Raw genomic sequence first — 16,419 nt, 5'->3', positions numbered from 1 at the left:
GGGAAAAATTAAATTTCTTGTAGCGGACAGAATCAGAAGATACAGATTGACGGAAGCTAAAGCCAAAAGAGAAAGCAAGCAGGGTTGGAAAACTTGGCATCAAGTGCCCAAAACGCTGACGCTTCTTGGTCCCGCCACGCCTTTTTCTCACCTCCGGTTCGCCGCCACCACCGGACTCTGCTTCGCAACTTGCATGGCGCAGACAACGATACAGCACGTGTCTGCTTAGCCGCATCAATAATTCCCCATTGTTCGGCGTTATCGGTAACTGAGGCGCGCAAGACTTTTCTAGTTCTTCCTCCTAGGGTTTCTCAAATTCCTATGGACAGAGGGGGGATTTCACAATTAATTTGTTAATCATTAATAATTAACAGTGTTATCGTTTCTTAGTACTCACGCAAGAGGATCGGAATCAGGGAACTTGTGGCTGCCGGGAACTGTTTGCAGGACCCGTGCGAGTCCGTGGGAGCTCTAATGGAGGTCGATGTGCCCGATCCGAAACCCATTGTCACAATTCGGAGGGAGAATTCGGAGGAGGATAGGGTTCGGGTCAAGAGGAAGACCTTGCAGGCCGTGCTAGAGCAGTGCCAGAGAGCTCTAGAATTACTCAATTCAACCAGCGGTGATGGTGACGATGAGGAGAGTTGTGAGGATGAAGCTGCAGTGGCCGATGAGGAACGTCGCCTTGAAGGCTCATCCTCTATGCGAGCTGATCGAGAAGCGGAAGAGGTAGAATTTATTTTCTAATTTTTTAGGCGGGCTTTTGTTTCGATGATATTTTAGCATTTGATGATTTGATGTCAAAACTAGGACGGCGATTGAGATGGGAGTAGGTTGGTTGAATAAAACCTCCTTTAAAGCTTGCTTTTGTTTGGATGTGTTGTTTCGATTGTGATGAGTGAGTTGGTTTATTACGAGCCAAAGCTAGGAAACGAAGTTAAAGAAAGGGTATTTTAGATTAAGAGGTGATTTCTTCTTGTAGCACGAGCCTTTTGCTTTAGCGTTTTGCATACGTGCGTCTTTAAGTGAACTTATGACACTGCAGGTTGTATCTGTCTTGAACATTTATAATTTGTTAAGTTAAAATTATATTAATGTCACGTTCCTCTTATATGCTTAATTCTTGTCTTTGAATATATATTTTTTCTTGCTTTAGTTTGTAATGGCGTTTCCACTTACATTCAGTAGACACCACTTGAAGACAAATGTCTGTTATTGAAGATACATGTACAAATAATGCTGCAATACAAGTTATTGATAGTTGATACTGTCATCCTGTTTATCCTCATGCTAAATGCGGTGGAATCTTTAAATATCACGGACACTTAATGACTCATTAAGGAAACAATGCCTCACTGTTGGAGATTATCCTTCCTAAATCCTAACAGATCGTATCATGTGCCCTATGCAGTTCTGCGATCTTCTCAAATCTAGGGTTGAGTGCCCTGCCTTCCTTGAAAAGCTGGAGTGTGCCCAGGCATCAGTTTCACAGAATGCAGCTGGTATGCATCCACATATAATTCTTGTCTTGTACATGGTGGTTTTGAGTTTTGACACCAAAAAGATTTATAGTTGGGGACGACATCAATCTTATTTGGAATTTATAAAAGCTGTTCTCTTTATTGCTTGATTAATGAATGCTCATAACAATTTTCTTGGCCTGTGACAGAAGATGGTAATTCTTGGGATATGATCAGTGACAATGATTTATGGGAAGGTGAAAATACTGATTCAGACCAAGAAGATTATGTACTTGTTAGACAAGAAGATATAGCGGAGGGCATTGCTTGCTTCATGGCTGCATATTTGTTATCTCTTAAACAGACTAAAGTAATGCTCTCTCATGCAAGAGTCTTTTGTACCTGTAATTCTTTTGGCTCACTTCTTATTCAATAACTAAATGTATGGTAGATCCATTGAAATACAATCATAATGATATTATTTGACGATGACTTGACAACCATGAAGATTTCAACCTCTTGGCCTTTAATTACTTTTTGGTATGCGGTACAAATAGATCAGTGTCTTCTATCTGCTATGAACATTGCTAATAGGTTTCATTTTTGTGGACTTTTTGACTTTAAATATGATGCCCATTCATACTTGCAGCCATGTATTAAGATTCTTTTGCAGCCCTATCGCTGAGAATTCACACCACTTGATATACACGTCTATTCTGGAATATAGTTCTTGTTGGGAGCTGTATTGCTTTCTAATTTAGATCTAGAACCTTTTCTCATGCTGCTGCAGCCTAACAATCACTCTTACAGAATTATACGATGTGTCATTTTCTTCTTGCTGGTTAAGAATGTTGTATCAAACGTATATTAAAGTTTCTACTCTCTTTCTTTCTCACTGATCGATTTACTCTTCGCAGGATTTAACCCCTAACCAACTTCAGGAAGGTGAGTCTAATTGCTTCCTTCATAGATACAATGAATAAATGGCACCCTTTTTTGCAAGTTTATGCTCATGTTAAACCAGTAAGCTAAAAGAAATGGGCAAACATTTTCCTAATTTCTCCTTGTGTGTGTCTTAAATAGCGCTCAGCAAGACATTTTCAATGAAGAAGAAGAAGGGAAAGCTTCAAAAGGCATGGGATGGGAGCAAAGTCATTTACAACGTTGCATCCTGGGGAGCTACTGCTATTGGGTAAGCCATTCCCCCCGTTTTCTTTCCATAAAAACTACAAGAACCTGTTAACAACATGTTAACACTTGGGAGCCTGCATCTATTTATGTGGCATGCCTTGCTTTTGGTGCTTGCTGTTTTCTGTTCGTCTGAGATTATTCACATTTATTTGTGTATTCATAGGAAGTCATTCTGATATAACGATTCCTCCTCTCTGTCCAACTTATCATTTTTTCCCTTTCTTTCTGACCGTCTTCTGTTTTATATTCTTGTCAGGATATATCAAAACCCTGTTATTTTAAGGGTTGCTACTAAAGCACTCTGGACTTCCTGTCATGTTATATCAAAGCTTCTCTAATTCGCCAATGCAGCTAGGAGCAAAGTTGCTTTGTATTTTAACTCTTTTGCTTGTGCTGCAATTCAGCGTGGTGTTCCACAATCTGCAGTTTATAATTCCATTCGTTTGCACCGTAGTTCATTTGGTTTGGATGTAGTTCGATCTCTGTAAATATCTCTCTACTAAATGCTTGGGTGCGATTCAAGGCGTGTGTTTATTATTAATATTTGCCTATATGGTGCTCTTCTTAGCTGTCCAATTTTAATCATTGAATGGAAAGCAATAAAATCAAGTGATTGTGTTGTCCTAAGGTTAAGTTTTCATGTCTTATCTTTGCAGAGGTACATAGTGCATTTTGTGTTGAGAAAACGTTGCCAAATGCTCCAAATGTAGTAGAAAATTCTTGTATCTAGGCTATGATTATAGCCGAAGATGGAAATTTTTAGAGAAGATAAATGAAGATATAGATAATTGAAGAAAAGTGAACATTTGGATATTTGCTTAGAATAAACACGGGCTTTGATTTATTAGAGACTGCAAGAATTCATTCTAGTTTGAATCCTATTCTTGTAATCAGGCTACATTAACAAGAATAAAATGTAACTTCTCTAAGAAAAAGAGAGTGAAATGTATTTGGGACGAGATGGAGGGGATTTGAATGGCGTGTTTTACTTTGTATAATTGGCATTCTGTATAATTAACAGCCAGAAAGAGAACAAGTAAATTGGGGTGACAAGATATAACTTGCCCATAAGTCCGTCTTCTGCTAGCCCTAAGCGGAAAGCAACTCTGCAGAATTGTACCCTTGCGAGAAAAATTATCAAACCACATTGATCAATATATATATATATATATAGCAAAAGGCTGCGATATATATATATATATATATATATAATGCTAAGAAATAGGATAACATAACTGTATCAATTGTAATATAGATTGACAACGAAAGATCCCACGTGGGGAATATATTAATCTTTCCAGGAGCAGCCAAGTTGCTAGTTAGCCTACAAAATTGATGACAACCCCCTCGCTACTATAAATTCAGTATTTGTGCCCTCCTAACAAAATCGAGCTTTTCTATCAACAATCTACCAAGCCAACAAGCAAAGGTAATGCTGGCGTTTATCATCTACTAGTTCTGTAACTAAATCATCTCTGAAGCTGTTATCATCGCGTATTAACCACCTTTTATGTACAGGTATAAGCCTAATAGTAGAAAGAATTATCCTTAGGATTGGGAGCATCTTTGCAGAGCATAGAACGAACTTCCATGATAGACCTAGGCGGTTCTAGGTCTTTCTCTTGCAATGTGTTTCCCAGAAGCTGCTGCATCTGTGAGGCAAAGGCATCGTCCAGAATCTGCACAGAAATCTTCAGGTCAGAGATCAGATGGTATGTAACAGCCTACAATACGTGGAAAGTGAAACACAGCTGAGAAAACGGAATCTTCACAATTAAATCATCGGATCCCCACTCATTGAATTATCCAACATGACAGCTTTGCTTATATGCCAGAAGTCAGAAAACCCTACATTGGCACCATTCATGTTACCCAAATTTAATCACTACAATGCTAATACAAGATTCTCTTAAGCCACATTTCTAGAAGTACCACTAGAAGCATCTAGTGAAGTGGATCCAGCAAGAACACAGTTTCTGATCTTTTGATCTGGTAATGACAATGAGGTTAGGTAAAGCAGTCTTCATAAACAAATAAACCTATAAATAGAAACCTCTTTTTGGGTAGATGAGTCGGATAAACATGGACAGAAACCACTAAAATTTTGTATTCTTTAATAAAACAAACAAATCCCATAAAAGGCAAACAGCACTGTGATGGAATCTCTTTTGCTGCAAAAACCTGTAAGAGCAGAAATAGGAAGCTACAAACCTGTAAGAGGAGAAATAGGAAAATACAAGAAGAAGGAACAACACCTCTAGGAGGGGCTGAATGTTGATTTTGCTATTCTTACCCGTAAGAGGAAAGCTATTCAGACTTAGAGTGGGCTTGGGGGGCAGGGGTTAGGCCTATCTTAGCAGAAAATGATGTTGGAGACTGTGCAAGGTACTTTTGGGATTATAGCAGTCGCTAGTGTCTTTTGGAAGGTAGGTCATATTTTGATTGTAAATGAGAGAGGAGACTAGCTCTCGAAAACTAGAGGGCATGCTTGATAACATTGCATTGTTACTGTTTTGTTGAATATTTTGGTTGTTGTAGGAAATAAGGTTTGTTCTGAATCAGTGAAGTATTTTTGTAACACTGATTTAATCTTCTAGAATTATTAATATCAAACTTTAACATTTCCCTTGATCTGTTGGTTGTCCTATTATTGCTATTTCTGCATTTTTGTGTGTTGAACAGCAGGGTTCCATCACATTGTCTTCTATACACTTTATACAAACAAATAACATACTAGTTGCTGGTTAAATGGATCGCTGTACTCACAGATACTGCAACCCTTGAGCCTTTGTACCATGATTTATTCTCTTTTCTGTTCTCCAAGAAGCTTAAAATTTCCTGTTGAAACAAGATGTAAACCAAGGGCATTGATACTGAACAATTAACAGCCTGAAATCTGCAATTTCAAAAAGGTGAGGAAGTCAAATATACAAGGGAACTTACCTGTCCCATACGGTCCCAATAACCTCGACAGATGGCAATGAAGACCTGGGTCTCAAAAATACTGTGAACATGACTTATGGTATTAACCAACTGGTCTTTCAATGGCTGCATTCTTACTCTTAGATCAGATTCTACCAGAGTTTCCTTTGACTCTTGAAGAACCTTTTTCAATTTTGTGGCATTCTGTAACTTTGTCTGGGTATAAAAGATGCATCATGAATAGTAAGGACACAAACATGACTTGACTAACGTTATTTTAGAAGAATCAGTGAAACGAGAATGAAATATCTTGAACTGTGGATGTAGAAAAAAGCAACTTCAAGGTATCAGAGATTACATGGTCAATTTGATGCCGCTAGGAATTTAGTAAGAGATATGCTAGTTATATGCAAAGAGTAATTTTCTACAATTCAATTAAAATAGGTTTTATATTGGGTATAAACAACTAGATGATGGCACGAAAACATTGAATGCATTGCTGCCCTGCTTACATAAACTGGAAAGGTTTTATCAGAAATTTAGAAAAAGTGAAGCTCATCATGCCTGCCACTTCATAGGTCTCACGTTCCATGTCCCAGCAAGATCTCTATTATTGAGTTTATCAAAATCATCATATCATAAATTTATAACAGACTAAGATTTTCCTTATTTATAGCATGATACTCACATTCTCAGCAAGTTTCTCCACAATAGCCTGCACATAGTTCCTGAACTTTGCTCTCAGCATCACTGTCACTTCACTGAGTCTCTCACCAGGTGCTATGTTTCCAACATTTGGTATGCACGAACCCCATGACTTGAAATGTGATTCCACCCTGGGACGCAAGACATCCAGCATTCTCTTCATGGAATTCAAAAGAATTCCAAGCTGAAAGAAGCAACAACAGTTTGAATAATAAAGTACATGTCTAGAAGAACACTACAGAAGTTCCACTAACCTCATCAGGAACAATATAAGAGGATGCAGATCGCTTAGTAAGCTTCTGCACATACTTGAGCCCAAATTTCTTAGGGATGATGTTTTCCTTGATTGGAGACAGTACATCTGCGTACTGTTTGTCTAAAGCTTCCACAATGGCTTTTTCAATATCAGCAATGGCCTGTTGACACATGCCAAAAAATTAGGAGCCCAATTACAACTTGCACATTCTCAGTTCTTTTTTGAGTTTATTAAAAAAAAAAATACAAATTTCTAGAACAAACTTTTTTTCTTTTTGGGGTTAAAAAAAAGAATAACAGTGCCTCAATGATAACACAACACACATAACCCTCAATATGTGTGTTTGGACTTTGGAGACATGAAGGAGAGACAACAAAAAGATGGTTGTGGGGACGGATGTTGAAAAATAGTTAAAATCTACTAAAAACCCCAGTGCATACCAGGATATAGTTGGATCTACTATCTAGCACTAAGAGCCTCCTTACCCTTAACACCTCCCTGAGCGAAGAATTATCCAGAAAATAATACAGTTGCCAAGGAAGATGACAAACAGTGATTACTGATGTAACAAAATATCTTTAGTAATATAGCGTAGGGTTGATTAACAGTATAATTTTAAGGACACAGTTGAAAAAGGATGCAAGTAAGATCTATTACAAAGTTCAAATTTGTAGCAGAGCCAGATATTAGAAAGAATGACGAGATAGAAAAGATGAAGATCCCTACTGACATACATTCTCTAGAACCAAGGTATATTCTGGCCAGCGGCTAATGATGACTTCATAGTCTGTCAATGTTTCTTTCAGCCGTTCGTACATGTCATCAATAAAAGGAGTAGTAGAATGTTGTGTTCTGACTCCTGACCATTTCACCTGGCAAAAATGATGCTTTTAGACAATAGATTTGGTGTACAGATTATACTACTGGAGAGAGCAGTCAGATACATGATCAATTTCAAATCATCTTTCATACAAGATATAAATCTAGGAGTATCATGCAATAGCAGTACATTAAAATTAATGTACCTTATCCAGTTTGCATGACTCAAGCAAAGATAAGCGTTTATCTTGGATCCAGACAAGAATGTATAAGTGGAACAATTCTTTCGCGTCTACTCCGCCTTTGACAGGACTGAGAAAGAAATTGGGGGAAAAGTTAATATTATTCAGAGTTACAGAAATTTGATTGCCAACATAAATGGGGCTATATATATTCTAAGCATCAACACCGCCTTTGATAGGATTGATAAAGAATTTTAGATGGGGGGAGGGTGTTAATATTATTCAGAGTTACAGCAAAGTTGATTGCCAACATAAATAGGGCCATATATACTCTAAGCATCAACGATTACCTAAGATTCCAGCTGATAAGATCCCTTTGAAAATCTGATGTTGCAATAACAAGTTCTGCTACATGTGTTGAAGGGCCTGCTGGTGGACAAGCAATGAGGAAATCATGTAATCGATTGCAAAGTTCAGTGCTGTATATGGATGCAGAAAGATTTGGTAGGTCCACAAAGCTGCAAAAATATATGGAGAAAAAAAAAACAGTTTTAGAACCTTTGATTGACATTAATTGCTTCACAATCCCGTAGAGTGAAATGCATGCACACGAGATATAAGTGCTTCAAATGCTTCTTGGTGAAGAGTAATAGAGAATAATTCCACTGTAAATGAAACATCTCTTAACGCCAATTAACTTATCATAATATTAAAGTAAATAACAAGTCTTATCTCACTAGATAGTGTATAATATCAAAGTAACGTCCCAAAAAAATAAATATTAGATAAAACACCAAGAATTGCAATTATTGTAATTAAATCCATCAAATTTTTGAGTTAAAATAATAAAACCATCTTCTCTTCTATTGCTTTCTAAGCCTTTAAGAATGTGATGGAACCCTCTACTCTATTAAGCTTAAAAACAAGGAAAACCAGAAAATACACTCCAAATGTAACTAAAAATTACTACTGCTGAATAATAGAGAGAGATTACAAGCAAAATAAGAACTGAAACTACATTCAGATGACAATTACGGAGTACAGGAAACATCATAAAATACACCCTCTTTAACAGCAACACAAACACAAGCCTCTCACAAATACAAATTAAGGTAGAAAGATAAAATGATGAAGAAAACGTGATCTTCTCCACCCCTGATCTACCATTCTAGAGGCCAGAACTCTCCTCACTTTGGTACCAACAGTCCCATTTTTAACAGTCCCATTTTTGCTGTCACTTTTCTATTCTTTTCATGTCTCCTTTTTAAAGTTTTGACATTGACCAGTGATGGGGTCTTATCAGAATGATATCAACTACAACCTAATTCATTGCTATTTACTTGTCTTGTTTCCCGAACAGATAAGACTACTGCAGTACTGCTACCTCTGCCTCTGTTAAAGTTCACATGAATGGTGATTATGCCTTCATTCAGTCTCAAAAACGAGTATTCACTGATGAAGACTTGAACGGTGTACTTGGTAAGAAGGAATAGCATGCTGCTTTATCATCACCCCAGTTAATGAGACACTCATTTAAATGATACACTCAAAAATTGAAATTTCCATTAAAGAAAGGGTGTGTTGATGATTAACAGTAACTGCATTAGGTATTTTTATAGTGGTACGAGGAGGGGGGTGGTCGTGGTGCATCAAAGAGTATTTACTAAGATGAAATTTAGTTCTGAACACTAGTAACATAAGCTTGCAAACCAAGAATCAAATGACAATGAAGACTCAATCTGAATTTGACAAGAAAAGACAGTTCACCACAGATATATCTCGACAAGACAGAAAAACAGCTTATTCCACATTCTTCAGGGCAATAAACTGATTTGGTTATTTTTTAATATTTCAGCATTTTTTATCATAAAATTACACAGGTGCGTCACAAATAGACATGAATGTGAACCAAATTTCCAACTACTTAAAAAACAGAAAAGATGACGTGAGAAATAACTAATACCTGGGAAGTATATTTTGATTCAGAATCTGGATGTCAGCAAAGATCTCGTTTCTAAGATTTACGCAGAGGGTTTTCATTTTCTGGTAAGCAGTATGTGTGGACACACTGTCCATTAGATTGCCTTCATTATTGTTTGAAACATACTCATCTGTTTCAGTCAGGAACCTTCTGGACCTCTTTTTTGCAGCAACCTAGGGGGTTACCAGTAGTGAGTGAAGCAAATACGTTCATATACTTAGCAAGCATCATGATGATAATCTCAAGTTTCACTAACCTGAAAATAGTGACAGAAAGCTGTTTGAGCCTCAGGAGATAATATATCATGAAGAAGTTTGTAGAGTTTGACAGCAGGCTCCAGTGCAGGTGCTGCGACACCAGACACAGGTCTGAAAACCTCTGAGATACCAGAAAAAGATGATTCATCGAGTGACTTGTAATTCTCAAAAAGAAGAGTGAGTATCTGTTCAATTTGATCCTTAGTCTCTCCAAGTATTCGGTTCTGATCAAAATAAGCCAAATTCACACTATGTTAGGCCAGACAGCGCTCAAAAGTATTAACTGAATAGTTGCTCATGTTACCAGAGCATTATCCAAAAAATAAAACACTATGAAAGCAGAGCACACAGTCTTAAAGTTACATCACTTGACTCGGACATTTCAATAGTACCTCCTGGTGGCTCAAAGAAAACTTGCCGTTGCCCTTCATAATAACAGGTGATAGCAAATCATAAACCAAGTTGAGGCAGTCAGCTGTTGGAGTAGCCACATCCATTACATAAGATAGGTACCTAATTGGATAGAAAATGAGGAGCAACACAAGTAATGAATAAGGAAAATTATCAAAGAGAAAATTCATTAAATTTAGTATTTCTAGTATTCAAGAGAAAATCAGCAAATTAACATCAGATTACCTTAACCTGGTATACATCTCAGACACCCCATAATATGATGCGAATTCTGTTAAAAGCCATTTCCATGGACCATGTAACGTTAGGTTCCTCTGTTGAAAGCCTTGAACTTTCATGGCAACTTCCAAAACTAAGTCATATGCCACCGTTTCTGCCACAGAGCCACACTATGATCACAAGAAAGAGACAACAGTGTAACTGCTTCAGGTAAAGTACAATAAGAAACTCATAATTTACATAATAAGATATCATTTAGTCAAAAACTCTAAAATCAAATGGTTAATAAAGTCTTTTTTTCTTTTTTCTTTTTTTTTTTTACTACTTAATAAACCATTTCTGTGCACTCATGTGGTAGTTGCTAAGACTACAAGGATATATCTCAAATGCTTTTCTTGTCCAGATTTCTGCTGGGGATAGTAGAAGAGGAAGGTGGTATTTAGGAGGATCTGAAAATTGCATTTAATACTTTATAATATCTTTTTGACAGTCTGCAAAAAGATAGCGCGTCTCCAGTAACTTTAGTTGAAAAAATCTTATCACAGCTTCTAACAGTACTTAACAAAAAGAATATATCAGAAGCCCAAGGAAACTACTGGGAGATAACAGCACCTTTTAACTTTAAACAGTTTCTTGCTTCCTATTTCATGGCAACTAAATAAAATGAGGTAAATCGCACATCTATTTCACACATTTGATAGTAAGATCATGGTTTAACTGTTTAAGGCAAACAGCTCATAAACTCTGCTTATATTAATAGTGACTAACCTTGGGATGACTATTGTCATCAGAACTTGTTGAATAATTTATATAAAGTTGTATCTTGCCCACAAGGTTGTGCTCTTGCCCGTGATAAATGTTCCACCAGCGTAATTTGTCAGCCTGCATTCACATTGCTCATGACTTGTAGCATAATCATCATCATTCAAATATGCATTGTAAGTGTGCTTGCAGGCAAAGGGTATTTATGCATTTTGGGTTTCTGAAATGCACAGGTGGCGTGCTTGATTCAGCATGTGCCAATTATTTATTTGTGTTACTACACATGCCATGCAAGTGTAACAGAATCTATCACCATGTAATTCAGAGATTGTCGTCAGGATCATCTGAGCCTTCACTCATTTTTCATTTATTCTATTATTTGCTTCTCTATTCCCAAGACACACACAAATAACACCTCTAAAAAGAAAATGCAATAGAAAATATTACCGGGTCATCAGCGACATTAGCCACTTGGACAAGAACACAGCCAAAATGCTTCCCCTTGGAATCTTGGACTTCAACAAGCAGATCATCTCCTAGGCTATCTGGAAAACTGTAGAGTACTCGGCAGTTTGTTCAGAAAGTACAGTCATAAAAGACTACGAAACAATACTTACAACATGTGGGTTTCACATGACCCAGGCTGCATCCTGATGGCATCTTCTTCAACCATGCTTTTAAGTCTTAACAAACATGAGTATGTTTCTGGACACATAATAGGCAGAAAAGTTTATATAGTAAAGGATAAACAACAGATTAATACTTTATAAGAAAAAAATGAGAATGGAGCACGAAGGAATTCACAGCTATTACGAGACGATGTAGTTCACGAATGCAGACAATAAACATGCAAGCGCATAGAAATGAATTAAAGAGTGAAGACTTCTGAAACACCAAAGAAATTGTTATGTTTGTTACTGGAAAATATGAAATAAAAGAAAAATTAACAAGAAAATTAATTCTCCACAAAAAAAAATCAAAAAGCATCAAAACTTTCGCTTGTAGTGAAATTGAGAGGAAACAATGGTAAGGGTGCAAAATGCATCAAAAGCTTTCCGTACTACACCAAAAGAAAATAGCTCCAATTTTACTTTTGGGAAATCATATGCTGCTCTGAAGGAACAACAATGAAATATTATTCATGAAATTTGCACTTTGAAACTACTCCCCCCATTCCATAATGTTTATCTCCTTGGGGTTTTCACACAAAGCAAGAAAATAAATAGATAGCACTATCTTGAATACTTTCTTCATTAGTGGAGAGATAAAAATAAAGGGGAAATAGGGGGGAAATGATAAAAGCTTTGTTGAAATTCAAAAGTAATATTTATTTGGAAAAATCAGAAACTCCAAAGTGAATCATTTAGAACAAAAGTAATACTTAGTTGCCCATATGGTTCTTTGACACATTCAAATAATAGTAATATTTCAGATAGACATATATATACACAAACACAAAATTCAATACTTGTACAATCTATTCCCCACATAAAATAAGTTGGCAGCTTAGGTATTAAGCACCTGATGTCATTCTAAATTTCTTGCTCCTTTGACTCTCAATTCTAAGAATTAAAAGAAGCTCGTAAGAAAGAGTGAAGGGCAGCAGCCAAGTTCAATAATTACAAAGAGGCACAAACTCAACAAAGGTAATGCATCCTTGTGTCAAGCACATGATCGCGTACAAAGTTTATAGGGTCATAATTACTATATTAAAAAAGGAAGGAATTTCTCCAACAGTACTCCATTTTCACTCAATCAACTGCAACATTTTACAACCCGAGCAACTATCTAGTGAGACTAGGGCAGCAGGACAGTATAAGATATCAAATATTGGAATCAGCACCCGTAGGAGTAAAAAATGCACACGTTATAAAGAAATCTTGATGGGCTGCAAAACAATGCATAAAAAATAGCATCTTCACATACCTTGCGCAACTTCATATGATGATGGAGAGTTCCGAAGAGTTTTAGCACCGGCTTTCAGGAGTCCAGAAACCTGCTGTATATATCGGGTGCTGGCACGTGCATATGCCAAACTTTGCTGTGCAAAGGAACCATTCGCCGGCACACGTGGGGCGAATCGAACTTTTCTGAGGGATTGCCATCCAGAAGAGACTGTAGACTGCAGGCTGGTAAAATATTGTCGCACAGACTCCATTTTAATTGAAGGTGTCCTTAAAGATGAGATGCTACAGCCAGAAGGAGGTTCCAGGCCTGGTTTGACTTTACGTACTGCACAGTAAAACAATATCAACAAAGATTTTATATCAAGAAATTAGATTATTGAATAGTCAAAGCTGTCATAAAAATCAACCTTGCACTTTCATCTTTCCAATGAGTTTTTTATGTTTTGGTGCAAAACCCTCACTGGATAGCCCTGAATTTTGTTTCACCATTAGTTCATCCTCTGACTGCAATAGGACCTGCCGCAATCTACAATTCAAAAAATATAATGAGGGTGGAGAAACAACAGCACATAAATGAGAATTCGAGACTATAAGCCAGAACCATGGCTACAGTTGTTTGGTTTCAGCAATTTTCAGACCAGAATTAACATAAGATTGCTTCTTATAGAATTATGAATCCATGAGAATAATTAGTTTTTATCTATTTTGGAATCTCATAAGCTCAGATGGATGCTCTCCACATCAAAGCCAGAAGAGTTATACATATGGGTTTATCCTCTCCAAGGACAAAAAAGCAGAATAAAGCAAGGTTCATCTTTGCATAACAGAATCAATGACGTTAAGAGGAAGAGTTCAAACTCACCCAAATGCATCCCTTAGTAACGCACATTCATTTTCTAGAAACATAGGAGCTTCTATGCATTGCATAGCCCAAGCATGAAGACAAAGACGCACACAAGCATCATAGGTTATAACAGCATGCCATGGCCCAAGGGCGCTGAAATGCATTTACATAAGCACATAATTAATGAATATAAACCAGAAGAATACTTCCCTCAATCATCAGCGCAATTAACATAAACGATACCTTGCATGAAAGGTTGGAACACGAGCAGGGTATGAACTTGAAGATGCAACAGCCTCCAAACCAGCAGTAGTTCTGTAGCATATACACTTCAAAATAAGTTGATACTGAGTGTATAAAGTTTGCATATGTTGTGTGACTAGAAAGTCAATGCATTTTGTATGAGATAAAAGGAAGAGCCTTGAGACATGCTTGTTCTCGTCAAGTACACAAACCTGACAAATTGGTCAGGATTCTCATTTCTTTTATTGTTCTCTATCTTATCCTTAGACATAGATCTGAAAGGGCTTGATTCATTTCCAAAAGAAAACCCTTGTGAATCTGCCGAATGAGGAACTGCATGAACTCTAGAAGCTGCAATTTTCACAGACATTTGCTTGATTTCTTGATCAGAACTGCAAAATGGTGGGGCACTGGGAATGTCTTCAACCTCATCTTCATCATCATCACCAGTCAATCTTCCATTCTAAGAATATTCATATAGGAATCACGAGTTTAGGTCAATTTCCATTATAAGAGAACTTATACTTGTAGAGGGTAGAAGGTAGGAGCTTAGAAGCTAAAGAAGAGAAAATTCTTAAAGCACTTTCAGAGATTGCAATTATGCCTGAATGAGCATTTAGCGCTCGACTTTCTTTAATTTCTTTTTGTCTTTCTTTTCTATTTTTTAGTGAAAGTTGCCCATAGAAAATCATTTATGATTATACTCACCATTATACAAGTCCTTGATCTTCAAGCAAAATATAAAGAAGCTTCAACAACACAATTGGCAATCATACAAAACAGATAGATGAAATTTACACTGTAACCCTGTGCCTAATTTTGGACGTTAAAAATGTAATCATATAATATAACACGTTACAGCCATGCACTTGATTTGATTATATTAGCATGTTACATACCTTTTCAGTAGCATGGTTCACATTAATCCTTGAAGGCACACTAGAAGTATACCCCTCTGCAAGATAAGTTCTTGTCTTTGATAAAGTACCATTGACGCTTCCTGTCGGTGAAGTTGAGAATTCCGAGCTCGCAGCAGAATCTGATGATTCGTCCTCCGTAAAATTGCCCTGCATTGCATTCCTAGTTACCCGCATCTGGGGATTTCTCGCAGCGCCAGGTCTTCTAACCGCTGTTTCCCTCGAGGAACTCACCTCAGAGAACGTATTGTCACTACCGCATGGAGATTGCCCTTGCGTGAAATTCCTGTATCTGTGACCGGCACCATTGGGGACTCTGTGGTCTTGGGGAGACGAATCCAGTGAATATCTGCCACCATAAACTTCCTCTTCCGAGTCACTGGCACCATTATCAGAATAAGTACCACTATCATCGACCCCGCCAGGAATCGCATTCGCAGGAAGATGACCACTTCTGAATTTTGCTGGTGGTGGTAACCCGAATCCTCTAGCGCCACTGCTATTTGTCCCGCCAACAGGATCAATTCGGGATCTTAAACTTGAATGAGAGAACGGAACTTCCTTCTGGACAACAACAAAATCAGAACTTAGAGAGATCAGTATACATTTACAAAAACACGTGCCATTATTCAGAAATCCAAAATGTGATGCAATAGCAAGGGGAATGTGTGAAGATCGATGTCTATCCCTTACAATGGAATGTGGGGAGAAAGGGAAAAGGTAGAAACAAGTCAATGAAGCTGACCTCTCGAACCCATCGAATTGCACTCCTGTCAAGTCCTTCAGTAAACATGGTCGCGGCTGAGCCTTCGCCTGGTCGAGCTACCAAGCCTAGATAACCTTCGCTCCAAATTCACAACCTCGACCCTCAAGCAAACGTATATAAACTGTGAAGCTTGGGCTAAATAACAATGCTTCACATGTGAATTGAAGTAAGGGGTTTCAACGCAGAGAGAAGCAAATAGAAGCAACGTCAGAGCAAAGTTTTGAGATTTAATCAGCTTACGAACGCTGGAACACAAACAATGGGAAATTTGGGGAGAGAGAAAGAAGGGTTTGCTTCCTCAGAAAGCTTTCTTACTTGTTCGTTCAGCTCTCTAAGGAGAGACCCACAGAAGCACCTCTGCAGGCAGGCCTCTTGGTGGATTTTCAGTTCACTTTCCGTTCCCTCTGCGGAATATGCTCATTTTTGTTGAAGGGCAAATCATATAGGGAGAATTTTAAATAAAGTTCAGGAATGTAACATGATTATTAGTGAGTCCTAAAAATTTTTAAATTTTACTTCAATATAAGGATAAAAGTATAAATAATTTGAAATGTAAAGAGATTAAAAAATTATTTAA

General features: G+C 37.4%; 2 protein-coding genes across 6 annotated transcripts; one reads left to right on the top strand and one right to left on the bottom strand.

Annotated features, from left to right (window-relative positions):
- Window positions 1–7: 7 nt before the first annotated feature.
- LOC129294777 (uncharacterized) lies at window positions 8–3,278 on the top strand. 5 transcript variants are annotated; one of them, XM_054933262.1, is made up of 7 exons: window positions 11–273; window positions 417–729; window positions 1,412–1,502; window positions 1,670–1,830; window positions 2,378–2,405; window positions 2,544–2,652; window positions 2,908–3,278. In XM_054933262.1, exons 2-7 carry the CDS (start codon window positions 475–477, stop codon window positions 2,987–2,989), a joined length of 726 nt encoding a protein of 241 aa, XP_054789237.1. In that variant the 5' UTR covers window positions 11–273; window positions 417–474; the 3' UTR covers window positions 2,990–3,278. The 5 variants fall into 5 exon arrangements, with proteins under 5 accessions (XP_054789238.1, XP_054789237.1, XP_054789236.1 ...); XM_054933261.1 differs by having other exon boundaries at window positions 12–264; XM_054933258.1 differs by having other exon boundaries at window positions 12–264; window positions 391–729.
- Window positions 3,279–3,907: 629 nt separating this feature from the next.
- Window positions 3,908–16,262, bottom strand: LOC129294776 (uncharacterized). Its single transcript, XM_054933257.1, has 22 exons — window positions 15,822–16,262; window positions 15,059–15,640; window positions 14,372–14,622; window positions 14,160–14,231; window positions 13,935–14,069; window positions 13,480–13,598; window positions 13,092–13,397; window positions 11,783–11,870; window positions 11,613–11,718; window positions 11,172–11,285; window positions 10,410–10,573; window positions 10,166–10,286; window positions 9,773–9,997; window positions 9,499–9,689; window positions 7,886–8,053; window positions 7,560–7,665; window positions 7,269–7,406; window positions 6,533–6,694; window positions 6,262–6,462; window positions 5,595–5,789; window positions 5,418–5,489; window positions 3,908–4,330 (listed from the first exon to the last, which is right to left on the bottom strand). Exons 1-22 carry the CDS (start codon window positions 15,867–15,869, stop codon window positions 4,178–4,180), a joined length of 3,717 nt encoding a protein of 1,238 aa, XP_054789232.1. The 5' UTR covers window positions 15,870–16,262; the 3' UTR covers window positions 3,908–4,177.
- Between the last annotated feature and the right edge of the window lie 157 nt (window positions 16,263–16,419).

The sequence above is a fragment of the Prosopis cineraria genome, unplaced genomic scaffold, assembly GCF_029017545.1.
Source record: "Prosopis cineraria cultivar Desert tree isolate PC_DT_omini unplaced genomic scaffold, ASM2901754v1 PC15, whole genome shotgun sequence".
NCBI lineage: Eukaryota > Viridiplantae > Streptophyta > Magnoliopsida > Fabales > Fabaceae > Prosopis > Prosopis cineraria.
Note: the sequence above shows the minus strand (reverse complement) of the source record. Positions and strands in the feature narration are given on the sequence as shown.